General features: G+C 40.8%; 3 protein-coding genes across 4 annotated transcripts in view; 1 reads left to right on the top strand and 2 right to left on the bottom strand.

The window, feature by feature from the left end:
• Positions 1–1,367: 1,367 nt before the first annotated feature.
• LOC114881250 lies at positions 1,368–2,501 on the bottom strand. Its single transcript, XM_029197973.2, has one exon. It carries the CDS (start codon positions 2,499–2,501, stop codon positions 1,368–1,370), a length of 1,134 nt encoding a protein of 377 aa, XP_029053806.2.
• Positions 2,502–6,237: 3,736 nt separating this feature from the next.
• Positions 6,238–7,019, top strand: LOC123988481. The gene is made up of 3 exons (XM_046288729.1): positions 6,238–6,260; positions 6,338–6,904; positions 6,989–7,019. Exons 1-3 carry the CDS (start codon positions 6,238–6,240, stop codon positions 7,017–7,019), a joined length of 621 nt encoding a protein of 206 aa, XP_046144685.1.
• Positions 7,020–10,526: 3,507 nt separating this feature from the next.
• Positions 10,527–21,609, bottom strand: part of LOC114881645 (cytochrome P450 6A1-like) — a 113,153-nt gene continuing 102,070 nt past the window's right edge. For both annotated transcript variants that reach the window (XM_046288637.1, XM_046288638.1), the window contains exon 6: positions 10,527–10,725. In XM_046288637.1, the coding sequence (XP_046144593.1) occupies positions 10,562–10,725 (164 nt within the window). In that variant the 3' untranslated portion in view covers positions 10,527–10,561. The remainder of the gene's footprint in view (positions 10,726–21,609) is intronic.

Below are 21,609 nucleotides of genomic sequence, written 5' to 3'. Positions count from 1 at the left end.
TTCTGGAAACCATAAGAACCGTAAATAGTCGCGATCTCTCGGGTTAACTTCAATCTGAAGAAAAGCCTTACGAATATCCGCAATCACGGCTATCTCATTTTCTCGAAATCTTAACAATGTCGCGGGAATTAATTCAATTAGGTTTGGTCCCTTCTCAAGGCACTGATTTAGAGAGGGATAACCCTTTTCGCTCGCGGAGGCGTCAAATACTGGCCGTACCGGAGTAGTGCTTTCAGGCTTCACAACATGACGGTGAGGCAGATAGTAAGCTGGATTCCTCACCTCGTCGTCTGGTACACGTTAAACTATGCCCTGATCAAGCCACTCCAAAAATATTTTATCATATTCATTAAAGAGACCATCTTTATTTAACTTTTTGACTGTACTACTCAATCTAATTTTTGCTAGTTCAAAGTTACACGCAAGCGGTGCGTGGTCTTCGATCCAGGGCAAATCAACCGTATAACGTCCGTTTCTGTTTAAAGAGACTGTGCGCAAAAAATTTTCTTTCACCCTACGCGCGTTTATAATTTGATCAGCCTTTTCGATTGGATCTCTTATACCTATAACATCCAATTTCCACAGGTCTGAAATATTCGCTTCGTTTACGAACATTGATAACTCGGTCAATGTGCCGTCTTCCCGATCTTTTACCGGTCTTTTACCCATAATCACTCAGCCTAATCTTGTCTCAAATGCCGACAGATCGTTGGGCAAATCGTGCTTTTTCCCTGTAAAAAGTTTACCTGCCACGTCTGCGCCTATCAAAAGGTCGATAGTTCTATTAGAATCATCAGTATTATTTTCTAAGTCAGTGAGAGAAATATTGTTACGTTTCAACTCATCAATCCAAGGAGCTTTTCTAATTTTCGGAATATCCGTACAAATAGTAATTTCATTCATTACTTGGAAATTACACGCATATTTACCATCCAAACTTTTCATGCGAGCCAAATAGACCTCATGTTCCTTGGATTCCGAATTTATACCACCGAAAAGTGCGTGAGATACCGCCCGTTTACCAAGAGGTTCGTATTTCATGAACCTCGCCATATCCGGACGAATATAAGACCTATGAGAACCTTGGTCGATAACCACGCGTACTACCCTTTATTTCGAGTCGGAATATAAAACGACGCGTAACGTTTGCAAAATTACATCAGGCATATCAACGAAACTCGCGAGATTCTGTTCTACGTTTTCTTTTTTGTCCGATGATTCACTTTTACCCGTACTCGCGCTGTCCGCAGAACGACGCAAGCCCGAACACGTTAGTATCAAATGACGACCGTTACACCACGCGCAAGATATTTTAACTTTACAAAGCTTCGCTGGATGATTCGGTTTCAAACATTTAAAACAGCATTTCATTTCTTTAACCAAATCTTTTCGTTCATCATACGATAATTTTTTAGCTCGTTCACAACTCGCGTTTTCGTGGTCGTTACCGAAAACAATGCGCTGGCACTCGGCTGCTCCACCGGTGAATTGACCTTCTCCTTACTCTTGTCCTTATTTTTCTTCTCCACAGGAACTTGGGATGTAAAGCCGTTGATCGCCATGTTAATTCTCTCTTCATTACTGATCTCTGCTTTCAGGAACTGGAGAAGTCGCGTTAGACGATCCGGAACTTCGCCGCTTTCCACTCCTCCGTTGTCTATCCCAGAACTCAGCGGCGAGCGCTGCCACGTTCTAAGAATCTCCTCTGGTAGCGACGATTCGACCAGTGGATAGAGCATGGTCGCGCAATTATTTGTTTTTACGCCAAGCGTCTCAAGGGCACGGATGTGTGCCGATATCTTGTCGTAAATCGTTGAAACATTCACATATTTTCCCTTGTTAGTCGCATTTTGAAGCGCGAGCGAAAGTAGCTCTCGCGTATAAAACTCGATGAGTAAATCGTCTCGACCGAAACGATTTTTGAGACTCTCAAAGGCTTTGTCGTAATTTTCGGCCATTGTCGGAAACCCGTTCACTATATTTTCCGCTTTCGAACCTTCTTCCATCATCTGTTTCAAATATTCTAGCTTGTCTTCCTTGGAAACAGACGTGTCTTCGTGTATTTTCCGGAAATGCGACCAGAACTGCAACCATCTATTCACGCTACCACTGTATTTCGTGACTTTCAAAAATGGCCGTTTAAACGGTTTTTCACTTTGAACTGTTGTTTGGTTAGAATCTGTATCTTGTCGAGTGTTTGTATTAATGTGGCTCAAGAAACCCAACTTTGATTCCAAAAATTTTTGCTTGTACGTGTCGTGAGCCTCCATCTCCGTTTCAATAACCTTTTCGTCGGCGTCTGTTTCTGATAATAGATCGACGTATTTCGTATTAGCAAGCTCAAGCTCTTGCATTCTCGATTCAAGCATTTGCAAAGCAACTTGCCGTTCTTCCAGAGAAATAGTCGTACTAGTCGAATTACTACATTTAGCCGAAAAGTTATTCAAATTCTTAGTAAAAAGCGTTCGTTGCACAGCCCTCTGTTTCTTCGCCGTCTCCATCTTCTAGGTTAGATCGACACGAGGCACAATTTTCAATTAGTCTTCAACTTACCACCGTCGTCCTGTCACGGTCGCCAGATGTTTAAAATGAAGTAAGGCTTGGTGGTAAGACTTTCGCGGGGAGAAGACGATGTTAAAACACTTGCTTCTATACTTAATCAATGATATAAGAAGAGACTTTATTGCGTGTGCGAATAGAGTGCGAACGAAAAAACTTGTCTATCTCTCTCTGTCTCTTGGCACTTACTTCGCATACAACGCGCACATCGCGCACATCGCGCACACGACGCGAGGCTGTGCAAAAATTCCCTAGATACCAAAAATGGCGGGAAGTCTATTTTCTCACAATTGCGTTAATCCGTTATACAACCGTTTGCATACTTATACATTCGGTAATAATATTCATATGTTTATAGCATAATTTAAGTGCTTTGTAATAAAAATCGATCGTGTGAACTGTGACGGTGTTACAACGTGGATTTATTCTATCGACCTTACTCTACTTTCCTTTCTGTACATACACGCGTAGACAGTCACCATCCGCAAGTTTCCAGCTTCCAGAACGTTTTTGCCAACGATAGCATCGTAGGCCAAGTCGTCATCCGCCACTACCAAGACGTCCAGTTCCACAGCTACATCCTCCGCCTCCATGATCACCGTGGTGCGTCCCAGTGTTGTAACGCTCGAATTTCCGAATCCTCGCACCATAGTAGTGTACGGCACAACCTTGCAATTCGCACGCACTGCTACATCTTCTTTAATCAGTTCTACACTAGTCCATCTGCACCTGAGTCCAACAGTGACCGCACCAACACTCCCTGTATCAAAACGGGAGACGTGACACAATCTACGATCTACACGTATTTGCCTCGGCCCTTTTACGTCCTTGCCCTTGCTGCGATTGAGCACGCTGCTTTGCCCAGCAATTGGACTCTTCGTGCCCCTTCTTTGAACAAAAGATACACGCCTGTCGTTTTCCAAGGCTTTCCGTCTGTTCCGGCTTCCGTTTCTTCGGGCAGTTGACCTGCAGGTGCCCCACCACGTCGCAGACTAACATCGCTTCCTGGACAGGCGTTGCTTGGTGGAAGGCTCTTTGCGTCTTTCCTCCGTAATTTCCTTTTCAGCAGCGGGCTTCACATATTGGGCTAAACCCACTATTAACTCGGCCGTCGTTTTATATTGACCGTTCAATAATGATTGCCGTATGTTTTGGTTAACAGCGGCCCCTATGACAAGTTCGATCAACTCTTCCGTCTGAAAGGCAACCCGAGTCTGCTCCAAATACAATAATTTAGTACGCGCATATTCGGCATACGCCTTCGCGGAATCACTCGAATATGTTACCGCGTGGGATAATCTTTCATGCAAGTTCTTTCTTGTCACGAATTCCGAACATAAGTCGTCACGGAATTTCTTCCACGTACAGGGTTGTCCTTTCCAATCCTGATACCACGACTTTGCGGTCCCTTTCAACGCATGCGTCGCCAAGTTCAGTCGCACCTGAATTGAACAGTTTTTTGTGATGTCTTCCACCACTTTACACCAACTGTTAGCGTCCTCACCAATATCACTGCCGCTAAACTCAGGGATAACACCTGTCTGCGAAGAGGTAGATGGATTCGTTGGGGTCGCGGATCACGTCGCGACACTTTCCCCAATTTTTGTTAATACCTGACGAACAAGTTCGTCAAGCGCAAACGATGATGCATCTTCTGGCATCGTAAAGCACACTCAAAGTTTTATTCACCAAATCAAATGTCACGAGCGCACTAACGGCGATACACTGGCCGATCACTCCCAATTGTATCAAGGCGGTGTCAAATCTCACTTCTGATGTTAAAAATCAGTAAAATGATAGAGTTCAAGACGCGTAGTGCTCCTACCAGAAGATGTAAGATCTTCCCCACTCTGTGGCCAAATCCTTCTAGAACACCCTTATCTCTTTACATGTGCCATGCAGCACCATGACTTCGGGTCATCGGCCACACGCGCGTTCCTTCGGACATCGGCAATCGAACTCTCTATCGCCATTCCATAAACAAAACATCTGCGACTCTTAGAATTCGTCGCACCTCAAGTATCAACTACCGCCGGCCCAAGTCCGATGACAGACATATGGCTCGGGGTATCGATAGCCTAAAGAATCCTAAGAAATGCTTGAAAAGCTGGTCAAAGCCCCAAATGCATTGACCCTGCCACGTGTCAACCCTTGCACACGTGCTGATGCTAACATACTAAACGTAACTTTTGGTTTAAAAACCCGCCTAAGTATTAATTTTTGATGAAATTATACAAATACGAAATTATTGTCTGTATTAAAAATAATTGTTAATAAATTATTGTTGATGAATATAGTGAATGTGTCTGTTAATAACGATTTGAAATTACCCATAAAATCCATAAAATGGAAAGTGAAGTTGTAAAATAGTGACAGAGGTAGTGGTCTGTAAAATATTTTTTCCGATGTAAAATTTATGTGGGTCCTGAAGATAGTGCTGTAACCTAAACATGTGGACTGATTTGTCAGGATGATTGGCAACAAGGAGTGCTGAAGTATTAAACGTCTCTATTCAATCGCGAAAAACTGACCGTATACCTGGAAATTTTATGATAGCAATAAGTCCTGCACTATTAAAGAGTTTTTAATATTGCAACGAGGTTTTACCAGTGCTTTTTCCGCTGACCAGCAGTCTGCTCAAAGTAATCCACCAGTGCACATCGAGCGAGTATATCCAAAACGTTTTTAGTTATTTAGTTTATATTTTTTTTCTATTATACTGGTGTAGTGTTTTACAGTTTAGTTTAGTTTAGTTTTGATTAGTTTACTTAAGTATTTTGTTCTTAATTTTAGGTCATTTTTCACTTTTTTACTTTTTTTACTTATAGTGTTTGTGTCAGTAGAATACTGTTAGCGTTAGTGTTTTTTATAGTTTTTACTTATTATTACTTTATTATTACTTTCCATTATTAAATTAAATATTTAAAAACTACATGGAAGCTAGTAAGAAAGGCCAAACCATTCATAGCGGGGCCCGAAATGTGATACAGCGTGTGATTAAAAAGTATGGCGAGGAATGTAATGATGAGCAGTATCTGCACGCAGTGCACCAATCCAATGCGCGAATTACGGATTACACGGGTGTATCGGTAGCTTCGATATCGCGGGTCCGCAAAGAAGCTGGGTAATCCGCAGAGGACTAACTTTTACTATCTCCCAACAAGAAGCGACCAAGGAGAGAAGATACAAAATTTCACTCTTCAGAAGAGGACAGAGTTGTAATTCGAAGAATTATTGAAGAATTTTACACGGAAAAAAAATTGTGCCCAGTGCTCCGAAATTGTTGGCTGCGATCCGAGAGAAGATACACTTTCCTTGGAAAGTGCACACGCTCCGCAAATTATTGAAAAATATGGGATATAGGTGGAAAAAAGCAACAATATAAGGAAAGTGCTGATAGAGCGACCGGCTATTGTGGCGTGGAGAGGAAAATATTTAAAAGCTATACAATTTTATCGCACTCAAAATAGAAATATTATCTATATTGATGAAACATGCGTGGATAATACCCTTTGCTTTGGGAAGTGCTGGCAGAGCGAAGAAATGCTTGGCGTAATAAAAAATAATAGTTCATCGCATCGATTTATTATTGTGCATGCGGGTGGAGCATTAGGTTTTGTGGAAGGTGTTAAACTAATATTCAAAGCCCGCAGTGAAAGTGGAGATTACCACGGCCAGATGAATGCGGATAATTTCGAAAGGTATGTTAACATGACACGTTTGATATGGTATCCTATTTGCTTCTGATACTTTTTCCTAATACAAATATTTTTAACAGGTGGATCCAGGAAAAAGTTCTGCCGAACATTCCAGATAATACCGTGATTGTCATGGACAATGCACCCTGCCATTCGGTGCAAATAAATAAGCCCCCAACAAAATATGCCACGAAAACGGCAATGCTGAATTGGCTAATTAAAAATAACATCCCTTGCAACAACCAAATGCGAAGATATGATTTGCACGAACTAATAGAGAAAAACAAACCTCAAAATAAAATATTTAAAATAGATAAAATTATAAAAGCACATGGTCACACCACGTTAAGACTACCAACATATATGTGCAAGTTAAACCCCATCGAATTGATTTGGCCTCAAATTAAACGGGGGTTACGAGAAAAGAATCCTGCAACATTAACAAGCGCGGAATTGCAGAAATTTACCGAGGACGCAATTAGTTCAGTTACTCCAAACAACTGGAAAAAATGTTGCGATCTGGTTGAAAAATTGGAAAAAGAATATCGTAGAAAAGATAATATAATAGATGAAATTATGGGACAATTGGAAACTGAGGGAGTTCGAATACAGTTGCTGAAAGTAGCCTTTCAGAAGATGCAGAATAGGTAAGCAGCAACCTCATATTTATGTAAAAATAATTATAATTGCATACTAAGAAAAATAATGAAATTCTTATTTTATGTTTGCAGTCGATACTCAACAGGACAGAAGACTACTTGACGAATAGATCTACGCCTATGGTTTAACGTTCATCACATCGGTGACTTCGCATCCTCTCACTTATTCTCGAAGCGTCTCGTTTTCCTTCTTTGTCAAATGGCGTGCTTAGTACTCGTATGTGTGAGCGTTTCGACCAATAACGCGCGACGGTCTAGAATGCGTGTGCATTAGGCGTGACTAGAAACCTCTGACCAATCGTTCCCGCATTCCTTAGCCTCCGTAACATTATATCTCTGCACAGTACGCGCGAGTCCACAATTTTTCGAAAGACGTTAATTGGAAAACGCAGAAAATCAGCAACGCCTTTAACAGCACTCCAAGGTGCCACGGTGACCATCAGCCGGTTCGCCAGACACAATTCCTAAGCTTTGGCATACGAAATCGGCCAAAAGTAACGACTCCTCACATCGACCAGTCGAGACGTCAGTCAATTGCTTTAATTCGAACATCGATCGGTTCAAACCAAGTAACCAACGAAATCGGTCACATAATCAACGCATCCGATCACTATTTCGATTAAAAGCTAAACGCAATCGCTTAAAGTAATATACAACACCAATTTCTACACGACACGAAGAAACACACAATTTGGCGAACCCTACACGGTGATGGTAGATATCTAGGGGAGACCGGGAACAAAAGTAACACCTTATGAAAGTAACAACCCCTCCTCAGTCCACATGTAATGTCCTCAGGAAGATTTATCACTTCACTATCATAGTGGGAGGCACAGTCATACCCCCTCCCTTTATAGTCAGTCGACGCCGGGTTACCGCCTGAACTGCTTTTGTTAACCTAACCTTTGTGATTTGATAGCCACCAAGTAAGTTTTTCTCCTTTCAAGTTTTTTGTAATAAACGATAGGCAATGCCGAGATTCTGAGGCAAACAGGTGTCTATGTATGTATTTTTAAATAGTGCATTAACTTAACCAGATCTTTGATTTAGATACCGTCGATATACTTTCCAAATTATTAATTTTCAAACTTCAAAAACGTGGTTGGGGACAAAAGTAATACGTTGTTTCGGGGACGAAAGTAACACGTTTTAGTGCATGAAATGTAAGGGTTGGTCTCATGAAGACTACTGAAGGTGAGAAGACTTATCTATGCCATAATGGTATTTCATAAGTTGTTTGTAGACTTTATAACCGTGTTTCATGTAAGCTGTTAAAAGTTAAAAGTTGTCTTTGGGATAAGTTTTGATAACAAATTAACAAAGTTTCTATAATATTATATGTATAATTTATTTAGAGGCTATATTGATTGTTGCAATAAAGATAAAACTTTGTATAACATGTGTTGCATTGACATCTAATTCCTTATGTCCCTATTCGTAGTATTACTTTCGTCCTGGACACCAGGACATAACACTTGTCATGTCTACGGACAACGTTCATGACTGCCTAATATATTGCTTACATGGAACTTGAACCAGTGTGCATTTATAAAGGAATATATGGGCTGCATGTAGGTATAACTTTTTTCAAATTCACTCTTAACACTCACTGGTAATAAAGCCAAACATGAAAAATGTTACTTTTGTCCCCGGTCTCCCCTATATCATTATACATACGCACATGAATTTTCATTTATAACTTTTTAATGAAGCATTTAAGAGTCTAAGTTTATATGACATTTTTGTCTTATTTTTGCTTGTAGAATATGTTGGTAAAGTTTAGCCGGAAAAAACTGGGACACCCTATATATGTATAGTTATTATATTACGTGATTCTGAATAGACGTAAATGCCGATGAAAGTTTAAAACACAGCCGACGCACGCATTTCCTACGTATTACTTTTGTGTTTTTAAGAAAAGTTCTTTATCTAGTGCGAATTCTCTATACAGTTCAAAATTATTTCTGAGCTAACAATGTTATCTAAAAATTTACAGGACAAATTATATCAATACATCTATTCACTGCTATCATTTTTAAATAATTAGTATTATTAAACATTGGTTTATTTGAATTTTTGCATCTACTCTCATCGTATTAACACATTGTATCAATTTGACCGTGATCGTGTATTACAAAATAATTATACATATCAAAACTTTGTAATGTAACATGAAACGTTATCACGTGAATATGTCTAGAGTGGTATGGCGACATTGACATGGGAATATTTATCGAATAGACTATTGTATCGATATGTCTCGAATGTTCTTTGAGGACCTTTTGTATCGATGGCTATAAATTAAGAGCGGAGTTTAAACCGTCTGCGTGTACGCTCGTATTATAAAATAAACAAAAGCCTAAATTGTAAACCCCTCGACATGGGTGATCGAGCTGAGAGAAGGCCGGAAATCCAGAGAATGGAATAGTTTCACTTAGTAAATTCCTAAAAGACTAATTTATGATAGACCATAGCTAATTCGTTGTTTTCGACCAAGTCACGAACGGTCCTTAAAAGTAACGAAGTCTTTTCGATATCCTGTCTTTTCATGCACTCTAAGAGGCTCGTAAATTTTCCTCAAGAGTTGCCTTTGGCAAGTACAAGGTCTTGTCTTTTCCTATTTTCTCTGGGTCCCACGCTTTCTCGTAGCACATGTGCGCTGCAACGTTCTAGCGTCTTGGCGGAGCGCCTCCACTTCCACGCGCCTGAGTGTGGACCACAGCCAGGAGAAGGGGCCCACGCGAGACGGGGTGGACTCCTCCACCATTGGACGAAGGATGATCCTGAGGGAGGATCCAGGATCCACGAAGGAAGGGGCATCGACGGACATCGCGCGAAGATCTCCTCCGCTAAGCGTAGAACGTTCAGAATGATTTTGTCGCTTGACTCTGCAAAGTTGTTCTCACGCCGCAAATCAACATCATACCTAATTGAAACAGTGTGATTAAATTCTTAAAATTAAAATCATAATCAACTGTGAAACATAGCTTATTTGTTTTATTTTCGCGCCTTGCGAGCGGAGCGCCTCCGCGCTCCGCGAATCACCTTACCTGCGCCTAATTCCCCAGAAATCCCTATACACCGCGAACGGACACGCAACAGTAACAACTTCTTATCACTGACTAATCTAATAATGTTGGCGAAATTCCCTAAATTGTCGCAGAACACGAAGTTGGCAACGAAAGTATTTCGTTGGTGCGTCGTTACCGATAACGGCAGCACCTCTCGGGCCCACTTTGTCCACGCGGCCCCCTCCCCACACGGAACCGGCACGATCGACGCCATGATCGATTCTTGTTCTTCTTGTTTCGACGCTTGTCGTGTAAGCACGTGCTACAGACCACACCAGTTTTTGAAAACAAGTCAGCCATATTGACCACGCTTCTTGTAATTTCGCAGTCCACGCGCGTTTTATGTATATTACGCAGTATTATTGTACATAGTGTAAAATAAACGTTATTATTAATCTACTAAGGTGCGTGATTCACTCTCCGTCCTCGCAGACCACGTATTTCGGAAACAAATAATTACAATCTAATAATAATAGGCAAATAATTAATAATGTTTTATTAATAAAATAAAAACATTCAATTATGTTTGAATTAAAATATGTGAAATTGTTACATAAAATTATTTTTAGTAATTTTATGCTCTCGTAATCTTCAAGTATACTCCCCCTTTCAGCGACAATAAGAACGACCTTGGGTCAGGTTTGTACGGAATGATGGTTTTCTCACAAACGTCAACTTTGTAATTTCGCAAAACTGTTATGATTCCAACCTTGCTTTGAAAATATGCAAAACGAGCACCTGGAAATATACAATAAAAATTTGCCTATCACAGTATATTCGTAGATACTTATATTACTTTGTCATAGTCAAAATAATATTAAATCTGGTTTTATATGATTTGGTATAGAACAAGACAATTATTGTTAGCTTCAACTAGATCATTAACACGTTTAACCCGGCGCACTTTTTTATATTCTGCATGATGAATTAGCGCGTAGTTATAAGTTGTTTACTCTTTTGGCGGCACTTGTTTGCTTATTTTTATTTACGTTGTCAGTGTTGATCACCGGAGGTTCACGCCGTCTGATGTGAAAATTAAGTGTGGATCACCGGTGGGTTATGTCGTCAGATAAAATCACAGCTTGTGGACCACCGGTGACTCACACCGAGCTGAACGTGTTAAATTTCATTAAAAGTGATGTGTATTAAGGGGCCAGATTCCTTCGAGGCCTTCTCCGAATCGATATAAGGGTTGGAAAGAAACAGGCATTAGTAAAAACACATAATTGGGAAGTTGAACATTTAACAGTGCGGGATCTAACATCATTATGCAGAACAATAAATGGAAAATGAGAAGATATAGTTGCCAAATCACATTATTTGTGAGTTTTGTCGCGCTGTTGCCACATCTGTTACAATTCTGACCATCAGCAAAATGAATCAGCTCAAGCCAAGATTTTACTTGCTGCCGGATATAAAAAAGGACAGCGCGATAGAAATGAAACAGTACACAAATGTGTGCACCCATAAAAGGTGTAAAAATAGAAATTACAAAACATCAATGATTTTATAAAATTATACGATCAGAAATGACGGCAAATATTTATTATATAAATTTTATGCGAATTCCGAATATGCATTATATTGATAATTTTTAATTTATTTCATTCCCTTTTTTTCATAGTTTTTTTAAGGTCGGATCAATGAACTTGCCTCATTCAATGAACTTGCCTAAGGGTACGTTTATGTTGGAGCGTCGATAAACGATAAGAGCGTCGATCATAGCAATGTGAAATTGTCTTATTATCAGAGCTCTACTATAAATAAACAAACCAGAGATATTTTTTCGCAGCTGTGATCGACGCTCTTATCGTTTATCGACGCTTCAACATAAACGTATCCTAAGTCGGTCGGGGATTAGGCCAAGCCCGGCTTTCAGAGTCGACACTGCCGTGCGCGCTCAAATTGGTCAGTGTTTTTCCTTAATAATTCAAAAACGAAGTTTTAAATAACATTTTGCAAAGGAAACTGTTGTTCAGAATCACCCCAGCTATCACCCCCTTAAGCAGCTTACACTCTTTCTGGGCCACCCTGCATATATGTTTTATTGAAAATATACAGGGTGTCCGCGTTAAAGTGTGACAGGCGTTTTATTTCGTAACTATTGATGACACGAAAAATTGTTTATATGGAAATTGCATGGTACAATGGGGCCTATGTTTTGGCGTGATCGAAAATTTATTTATATTATTAGTTTAAAAGATATGACGGTCAAGTTTCGTTTTTTAAATGGAACTATATATTTTTTTTCAGATCATGTGATAGTGCTTTTCAAGACGAATTTATTAAGTTTTAATGTACACACTCGATTTTAATTAGTTTCCAAGATATAACGTTTACAAATTTCCCGATTTTCAGTAGATACATCTCGGTTTGAGTAGCAAGTCGTATAAAATAATTTTTAACAAAAAACAAATCCGACTTCGAAATGCACTAAAAAGTATAAAATAATTTCTATTTCATTTATACCAATATTCCATAGCTATTAATAATATCTACATAATCGTTAAATAGGATACCAAATACATTTCAGTTTTCGGAGGCGGCGCAAAATTAAAAATACCCGAATATACGATGATGCCAATAACGATTTGATTGCGGTGTGGCAAACTTAGTAATTAATAAGTCGTAAGAAAAACAATTCAAAACGTTATAGATACGGCAGAAAACATTCATAATTGTAACGATTGTATCAGAAATTGGTAGCACTTCTGATGTACATGTATACTGCAATTCACGAGAGACCACACTTAACTCGCGCAGCTCACTAGGTCTAGGGACATTTTTAATAACGTGTGTTATTCCCCTCTACAGCTTGCTTCTTATTATACTTTGCGATCATTGTTTACTTGAAATTATCAAATGGGTGATTTATCATAGGTTGCCGACGCCGGAGTTAGGATCTTCCTAGTAGAAGAAACGTTTTTAATTTTGCGCCGCCTCCGAAAACTTTGAAATGTATTTGGTACCCTATTTAACGATTAAGTAGATATTATTAATAGCTATGGAATATTAGTATAAATGAAATAGAAATTATTTTATTTCACACTTTTTAGAGGAACGTGTAGTATTTGTAGGATAGTGTGAGGTGATTTTGCGTTTTTGTTGCTAAGCTAATAACCATAAACCGAAAAAATTAATCGAATTTAAATGGTTAATAAACAACAAATTCCATAAATCTTTGCAAGTAGGATCATCGCGGATATACAGGGGGTCACGCGACTACCTCGACAGTCGAAGAGGGATGATGGCTAAGGTGATTCTAAACAACTTTTTCCTTTGCCAAAATGTTGGTTCGTTTTCGAGTTATTATCAAAAAACACCGATCAATCCGAGCGCGTACAGCACGCGGGCTCAGGGAGTACAGTGTCAGCTACGAAAACCGGGCCTGACCTAGGTCGCGAACTTACGGCTCGGCACCCCGTTGGCATAACACAATAAGAAAACTGAACTGGTAGAACATTTTTAGTCGTTGCTTAAAATGAATACGGAACCTAATCTCTTGTCGCCTGTCATAATGTAAACAAGGAAATTCTAAGGATTCTAAACAACAAATAAAAATGTTTGAAGTGGAATAATCAATATACGTTTGAATTGGAGGCTACGTTAATGATGAAAAATTTGAAAACAATTTAAATGAAACTTACTCATTCGTTTCTAAATTAACCTGCTACGCTGAAAGCAAATAATTCCCACTAGGTCACTGTGTCGATTCTGAACATTCGACGAGGAAACACTTCGCATCTTATTCATACCTAAGTGCAATTAATGAAGGGAGTTCACTGGCCCGATCATGAAAACAGCTGTTCTACCGAACGTGTTTCCTCGTTTCCCAGTGACAATTATCTGCTTTCAGCGTAGCAGATTAATTTAGAAACGAATGGGTAAGTTTCATTCAAATTGTTTCCAAATTTTTCATCATGAACGTAGCCTCCAATTCAAACGTTTATTAATTATTTCACTTCAAATATTTTTATTTGTTGTTTAGAATCCTTAGAATTTCCTTGTTTACATTATGACAGGCGACAAGAGATTAGGTTCCGTATTCATTTTAAGCAACGACTAAAAATGTTCTACCAGTTCAGTTTTCTTATTGCGCTATGCCAACGGGGTGCCAAGCCGTTCGTTCGCGACCTACGTCAGACCCGGTTTTTGTAGCCGACACTGCAGTCTGAACCAAGCCTTAACCAACATTTTGGCAACGGAAAAAGGTGTTTAGAATCACCTTAGCAATCATCTCTCTTCGGCTGTCGAGATAGTCACGTGACACCATGTATATCCTACTAAATATGAAAGGTTTCATCGCGAACGATACATTCCTTGCAGAGTAACATGAAGGAATAGATTTTTTGCTATAACAGTAGTTATTAACAAATTCCATAAATTTTTGCAAATAGGATCATCGCGGATATACATAACTCCTACTAACGATAAATGTGAAAGGTTTCATCGCAATCGGTACATTCCCTGCAGCATAAACGCCGAGAGATATAAATAAAGTATTACGTTTTTTGCGATACAAGTCATTAGGAATGAAAAAATACAAAATTTTTTTTGCGGGACCAATCGGAAAATATACTCTACAGGATGCAAAATTTTCGATCCGACTGGTCCATCCGTCTCGGAGTAATCGGTGAAAACTGTAAATAAAGCAGTACGTTCTTTGCCAAAAAATCGTTAGCAATGACAAAATGCAAAATGTCTTTTTAACGGGACCAAGTGGGAGAAATACTCAACAAGATGCAAAACGTTTCGTTCCGATTGGGCCATCCGTCTCGGAGTAATCGGTGAACATGTGCCGAGCAATAGTACGTTTTTTTGCAATAAAAAGCGTTCGGAATGCAAAAGTATAAAATGTTTTTTTAACGGGACCAATCGGGAGACATACTCTACCAGATGCAAAGGGTTTCGTTCCGATTGGTTCATCCGTCTCGGAGTAATCGGCGAACATATATTAAAAAAAAAAAAAAAAGAAAATATATACATATCGAATTGAGTATCCTCCTCCTTTTCGAAGTCGGATAAAAAAGGTGTGACCTTTGGTAATTTTTTTTTATTCTATTGGATGTTGGTGGCATCAATGCATTGATACGTCATAAAGCAAACAAAGAAAATCGAAATGAGATTATGATGCCTAGAAGAGATTGTTTTAAACAACTTGCCTTCGCACTTTTGATGCCACACATCAGCAATAGATCTTTTATCGTCAATTTACCAGCTTATATGTGTAAAGAAGAAAGTTAAGTTTATTCTTGGTAATGATATATTTTTACAAAGTAAAAATGACCAAACAAGTACCTCCCATTCATGTTCAAAAACAGCTGCGTCGCGGTATGAGGTTTGATCTTGGAAATAGAACCGAAAAACCGAGACAGACTTTAAATTGTGTTCTAAAATGATACGTCGAGAGTGTACTGTTCCTATTTATTATGGAAGTTAAGCGAAGTGAAATAAAAAACCAAAACTTGTGACTAATACTTGTAAACTGGTGATTTTAAGCATGTACTTTAGGAAAATTCTGAGTATTGTTCTGAAAAAGTTGTTACAAATTGTTTTCTCTGTGATTGTTAATTAGTTCATAGCATCTACTTTTGAAAGAAGATTAATTTTTGTTATTCGGTTTTATAACCAAGTAAAAATGAAGAAAACTGTTTTAGTTTTTGTTACAACTTTTTAAGCAACTTTAATAAAGATTTTAAGATATTTCTTAAATTTTGTTGCTTCTTAGAACATCGTACTTTAACATAAAAATAACGAAGTTAAAAAATGTTCTGAAACCGTGGCTTCTTACGTTTCAATTTTGGTTGCGTATTTTTGACATGCTAACAACAACCTGTGTTACATAAAAGGGTGCGCCTCCTACTGAGTGAGTTAATGCCATGTAGTTTTTATTGCTATAGGTTTTATAATCGCGTACGTTATATGTGCACTGAGTTTCGTCGAACTTGTCGCGGCGTGTGACTCTAAAGGCTGGTTCAGACACGGCTAGTAATTTAGTCGAGTGGGGAGTAGCTACTTACTACTAAACCGTGTAAGGAGATATATATATATATAGAGGCCGCGAACTCGCGAGCCCCTCCGGGCCCGCAACCGTACCGCCGCCGGCTCGCGCCTAGCATCGACACCGTCGCCAGGTGGCGACCGAGCGGAGCGTGAACCCGCGAGGCAAACGGCCTTGCATGAGACTATATACCGCGGCGCGAGCCGAGTAGAGCCAGATCGGTTCTCCGAGCGACATTCAACTTATGCACTACAGCGAGACAGAACAACCACGTTTTTGGACACCTTACACTCCTCCAGCACTGTTCAGTGACGAGACGCGTTTGCGACCGCCACTGAAGATACCACTGTTCCGCCAGCCACTGTCGGGGATACCCCAGACGGCTTCCTGACCGCCGGGCTGGACCACACGCTTGCCGGGCGTCCGCCGGAGTAACGGTCTTCCCACTGTCGGGACGAACGAGACGCGCATCGCGACCGTTCGCCCCAAATGCGACATCCGACTCCGAAAACCCAGACTTCCCACTACCTCCTCACCGTGACCGGACCGGACCGGACCGCCGGACCGAACCGCGCCGCGCCGCACCCGTTACTCTATAAGCCGTAATTATAAGCCGCGTAGTTCTAAGGATATATCTAGATACATTTAGACTGTAAGGAAGCCTAGGGCCGTAGGGTAAGCACACTGTACATATAACACTAAGAATAAACCTATCTTATACCTACGACACACCCGAATTCAGCTTACTCATTCTCGAGACCCCCGGCCAACCGACTGAGTCGGCACCCGCCGGCGGGACTAAAGGATGGTTCCCGCTACACCGTGCCGGGTCCGAGCCGTATCTCGAACGGGACACGGTCAAAGATCTTCATATACGTTTTATATGAATCTGTTCATGTCACACCGAGTCGAGCCCGAGCTTTGGCCGTATGTCGGCCGTGCTCCGGCACCGAAATGTCCGTGTATATTGTTTCGCCGTCGCAGCTCCGTTCCCGGTTCGGTTCGGTACAGGCACGGTGTAACATGAACGTACTTGCGAACAGGTCTGTTGCGGCGTAACGATGAGAATTCGTGAAAGAAACGATCTCGCCCTCTTTTCGCTTCGGCACGGTCCGTCTCGGGCACGATGTAGCGTCGGTGTAGCATGCATAGTATGCCCGGACGATGGACGGCGACAACGGCTCGGTTCCGGTACTGTCCGTCTTGGGCACGGTGTAGCGTGAATCATCCTTAAACCGTCACAACCGTTTAGTGCATAGAAAAGTGTCCGGAGTAGGACAGTTGAGCTTTGGAAATCGAGAGTACAAGATATATCGCTTTACTAAAAAAATGCATCCGGACAGGTTTGTTCGGAAGCCTAGTTAGTGGTGGGGCAAGCCTAGTTAGTGGTGGGAGAAGCCTACTCAACCAGAAAAATCCAATGAAACGGATCTACACGACTAAATCGTTTTGCTAAACTAATCGACTAAACTGTAGTGTCCATACACAAAACTACTCGTCACTCGACTAAATTACTAGCCGTGTTTGAACCAGTCTTAAGGGGGTAGACACGGGTAATAGTAGCGCGTTGACATTACCGGTAAAAATGGGCCTAAACAGGGGTTTACGGGACTACACTTTTCGTCCTTATATGAGAACATTTGGGGCTGAATGGGAGCTTATTCGAAAGAGGAAGGTCGAATGCACACCGCTGCACTCGTGTCTTAGAAGGATTATGTTGATGTTTAGTAATATAAGCGTCCAAAGTGGAGGAAAAAATCGACAAAATGTAGGCGCGGAATCGAAGCATTTTTAGGCCACTAAAAGAGTGCTGTGATTGAAATCATGAGTGCAGCGGTTTAGCCACAACCCTTACCTGCAAATTAAGGTCTATTTTGTCTTCATTTGTTGCGAAATAAGGACGAAAAGTGTAGTCCCGTAAAAGCATTTCCACAGACCAGTTCCGCCATTTTATGGATAATACAGAGCAAGTCACGTGACAAATTCAGTTCAGCTAGTAGTTATAAGGTGGCGTCTAACTAAGAAGGCTGTCGATTTGGAATCGTAGCCAGAATCTGGCGTCAGCTTGGTTACGTCACTCGACTGTGTCAGCGAAGGCAAGCGAAAAAGGCAACAACGCCCGAAAACTAAGTGAGACGAACTACAGTCATGCTGTCCTTCTCTCATTCTGAATGTTGAGATCGTCCCTTTTCGCTAAGTTTTGACTGACGCCCGTCTGGATTCTTCACAGCGCCCCATAACAAACCTCGCTCAAAGAGGAGGTATAACAAGAGAAGAATATACCTCCTCTTTACAATAATTCTGCAAATGTTTACATACTTAAGTTGTATATGAGATATTTATTTATTTAAATTATTTGCATTCATTCAGAATTGACTTTGTATTTTTTATTAGTTTCGAAAAACAAAGTTACTATAGGTTTTTGGAAATACAAGCGTCACGCAATTGGGACGAAGTATATCTTTTCAGTAAGAGATAGGAAAAAGCTATTGATGTAAGAGTTGAATGGTATGACTTATGAAAAATATGAGATATCTCACGAAATATTAGTTTTTTAAACATTGTACTGTTAGATATAGGTGATAGGTAATAGTGAGAGGGAATAGTAGCGAGGGGAGAGAAGGAGAGAAGGAGCCGAGGCCCCTCCATTTATTAGTTCTAATACTACTTTTTTATCCAGAATTTTCCAAGGAGTTGATACTTCCAAGGAGTAAAGAAAAAAATGCAATTCTATTTAAACAAAATGTGCATTTGCATTTTTTTAGCGCATTGTTGCATTCACGAAGAAAATGAAGTCATAGAAAAATAAACATTATTATACCATTGAATTTTTACATGAATACCTTTTTCCTATCTCTTACCAAATTCAAGATATAACCCGTCCCAATTGCGTGACGCACCCTGTATGCTTTTATGAATTAAAAAACATTTATTTAAACTATAACGTGGTGACACCCGTGCCCCCCCTCCGTTACAATCGCTGCGCTTTCCTCCACCCATGCGCTCACCTAACACTTACCCATAACCCTTCCCTCACCTTACCCCTTTCTCCCCGCCCACCGGTGTCGGGCCGATGGAGGCGACGGACAGACCAACGAGGATCACCCTCACCAGGAACTTCGAGGCCGGCGCGGCGGCAGATTCACCCCTCCAACAAACACAGAGCACCAAGGAGTTTTCCAGAGATTATGAGGAATCGGCCCAAACAGACACAAACGTCCACCCGGATCCATCTGTCGCTGAGCCCAAAGACCTCAGCCCACCCGTCACTACAGGAAGTCCGTCAGCCCTATCGACCCCGATCACCGGTGTATCGAAGATCGATGATCGATCCATCCCGGGCCGGAAGAGGCCCCCTTTCAAAACCCCATCCCCTCCCAAAAATATCCCGCGACGGTCTCGTCGTCGCAGCGGCGACGACGAGCCGCCAATGAGCCCGAGGCTACCCTGTAGAAAAGTATTGAAGCGTAGAGAAATTTAGAGAGATTTTGTGTGGCAATTTATAGAGGCGATTTATAAAGTGTGGAGTTGTGTGTGTGGCGTGTTGGTAAGCCCCTTATCATATTCTTGTATTATTCTGAGCTTTCGCAACCGTCACCCCCTTTTTTGTCAACCCCCGTTTATAGTAAAGATACGCGTAACGTAGAGACCCCGCGAGAACCCCTCCCGACCCTGCACCTTCCTGTCCTCCACTATTTCCTCCTTGCGCACTTCCCCGCGAAGCTGTGCGGACGCCAGTGCCCGAGAACCCCTCCATTGTTAACGCCCCATACCCCTTTCCCTTTTTGGATTTCAGTTGCCACAATAAGTGGCTGGCGCCCAACAAAGTTTTGTATTTCGCGACACCCCGTGTATAGAGTGAACCCCCAAAGGGTCACAAAACTAATAACTAATAATTTATTTAAGCTAGTAACTTTTTCTAAAAATTATTCTCGGTTCTTCAGAGTAGGCATATATTTTTCAGCAACGAGGGGTGCTACGGTGCGTTATATAAAATCCACGCGTTTGGTCAGTCAGAATTTACCGGAGCGGGACAATTCTATCATTTGGGTTGAAAGAAGGATAGCATCTCACTCTAAACACGCGCCAATGTTTCGCTTTCATTCTTCAGGCGTATTGCCGCGAGATGAGCGTTTGAATGTGTTTGTAAAAATACTTGAGGCGCTGTTGCCTTGCTAGATCGTGTTACGCGCACGCTAGCTGAGAATTAAACCTTTCAAGTTCGTAACAGACCATGCAAGTGGCTCCACCAGGACCAACGAAAAAACTGCTGTAATACCGACGTTCTGAATCGGAGAGGTCACGTGCCGTGTCTACCCCCTTAAGGTGATGCGAGCGTCGAGGCCGAACTCCGAATTCCGCGTTGGTAAAACAGTCAACGTTTCATCGAAAATTAGGCCGAACAGAAACTGATTTCAGCGCCACCTCAGTTATCGCATCCAACTAACGGCATGCTATTCTACGTCACTTTTCGGATACACCTAAATGACACACGGATGCTACGATAGCTATATGTATCATGTACGATGAATCAGACCAATTTTTGCGTATCGCCGGAGAAACCACAGTTTCTGGAGAAGTATTTACGCTCTCACTCTGCCACCTCTCCTGCCGTCACACGCATCGCCACTATTGGCCGAATTCGGTGACGAAGATCGACAGTTGACGGCATCGAGTCCAAGTGAAATGAAACGATAATTTTATAGCATAGGCGCAGGCCTCCATTCAAAACGTTAACTACTAACAAACTGAATGATTTCCTTATCTTTCATATGTATATTACCACTGTTTTGGTGATCAGAGTGTATAAAACCTATAAGAATATATACAAAATATATATTCTATTGGTTTTAATGGCAATTAAATAAAATAAGTTAGAAGAAGAAGATTTTTAATGTAAGCAAATATGAACTAATTTCATAAATGAATTTCAAAACATTAATTAAGAATGAACTGTGGAAAATCGCGTTTACTCTCATTCTTTCATTATGGGAATCTAATCGAATTAGCGGTAATATAGTGCATATAACACATAAGAAAGTCATTCGACTTTTTAATAGCTGCCGTTTAAATTGGGAGGCTATGACTATGCTATGAAATCTTTTGTTTCACTCGATCTCGTATGACTTGCTGTCGACCTTTGTCACCGTCTTCGACGAATAATGGCAATACGTGTGACGGCAGGAGAGGTGGCAGAGTGAAAGCTAAATACTTTTCACTTGCCATCTTCTGGCGGACAAACAGTACTGTTTCATTCCTGCTACTCTTCTTTCACTTGCATTGTTCTTTTCTATGTCCGGCAGGAATCAAAATCTAGGCTCAAGCCGATTCCTCCTGCTGATGATCAGAATTGTAACAGATATTGCAACAGTATTGATACGTTACGGCAACTATGTCTTACTTGTGCTTGTATTCACATATTTAATGAATCGCCGTTCGTAGTGTCAAATTAGAAAATTTACCAATTGATTTGTATCTCTATCGACCCTAATGATAACGTGGTCAAATTAACTACAATATACCATAAACGCCTCTGACGAAGAAATATCAAACTAATCTTACGTCCGATGCGTGCAAATCATAAATAACATTCTACGCCTTCCAGAAGTGATAAATTGTGT

Source organism: Osmia bicornis, chromosome 14 (assembly GCF_907164935.1).
Source record: "Osmia bicornis bicornis chromosome 14, iOsmBic2.1, whole genome shotgun sequence".
NCBI classification, from domain to species: Eukaryota; Metazoa; Arthropoda; class Insecta; order Hymenoptera; family Megachilidae; genus Osmia; species Osmia bicornis.
The sequence above is the reverse complement of the archived record's forward strand: the minus strand, read 5'-3'. Positions and strand labels throughout refer to the sequence as shown.

Excerpts from the sequence above, each read along its gene's own strand:
- LOC114881250 (XM_029197973.2), bottom strand. The coding sequence starts at position 2,501 with ATGGAGACGGCGAAGAAACAGAGGGCTGTGCAACGAACGCTTTTTACT.
- LOC123988481 (XM_046288729.1), top strand. The coding sequence starts at position 6,238 with ATGAATGCGGATAATTTCGAAAG. Across the intron at positions 6,261-6,337 it reads AATGCGGATAATTTCGAAAG|GTGGATCCAGGAAAAAGTTC; the intron begins GTATGTTAACAT and ends TATTTTTAACAG. Across the intron at positions 6,905-6,988 it reads TTTCAGAAGATGCAGAATAG|TCGATACTCAACAGGACAGA; the intron begins GTAAGCAGCAAC and ends TTATGTTTGCAG.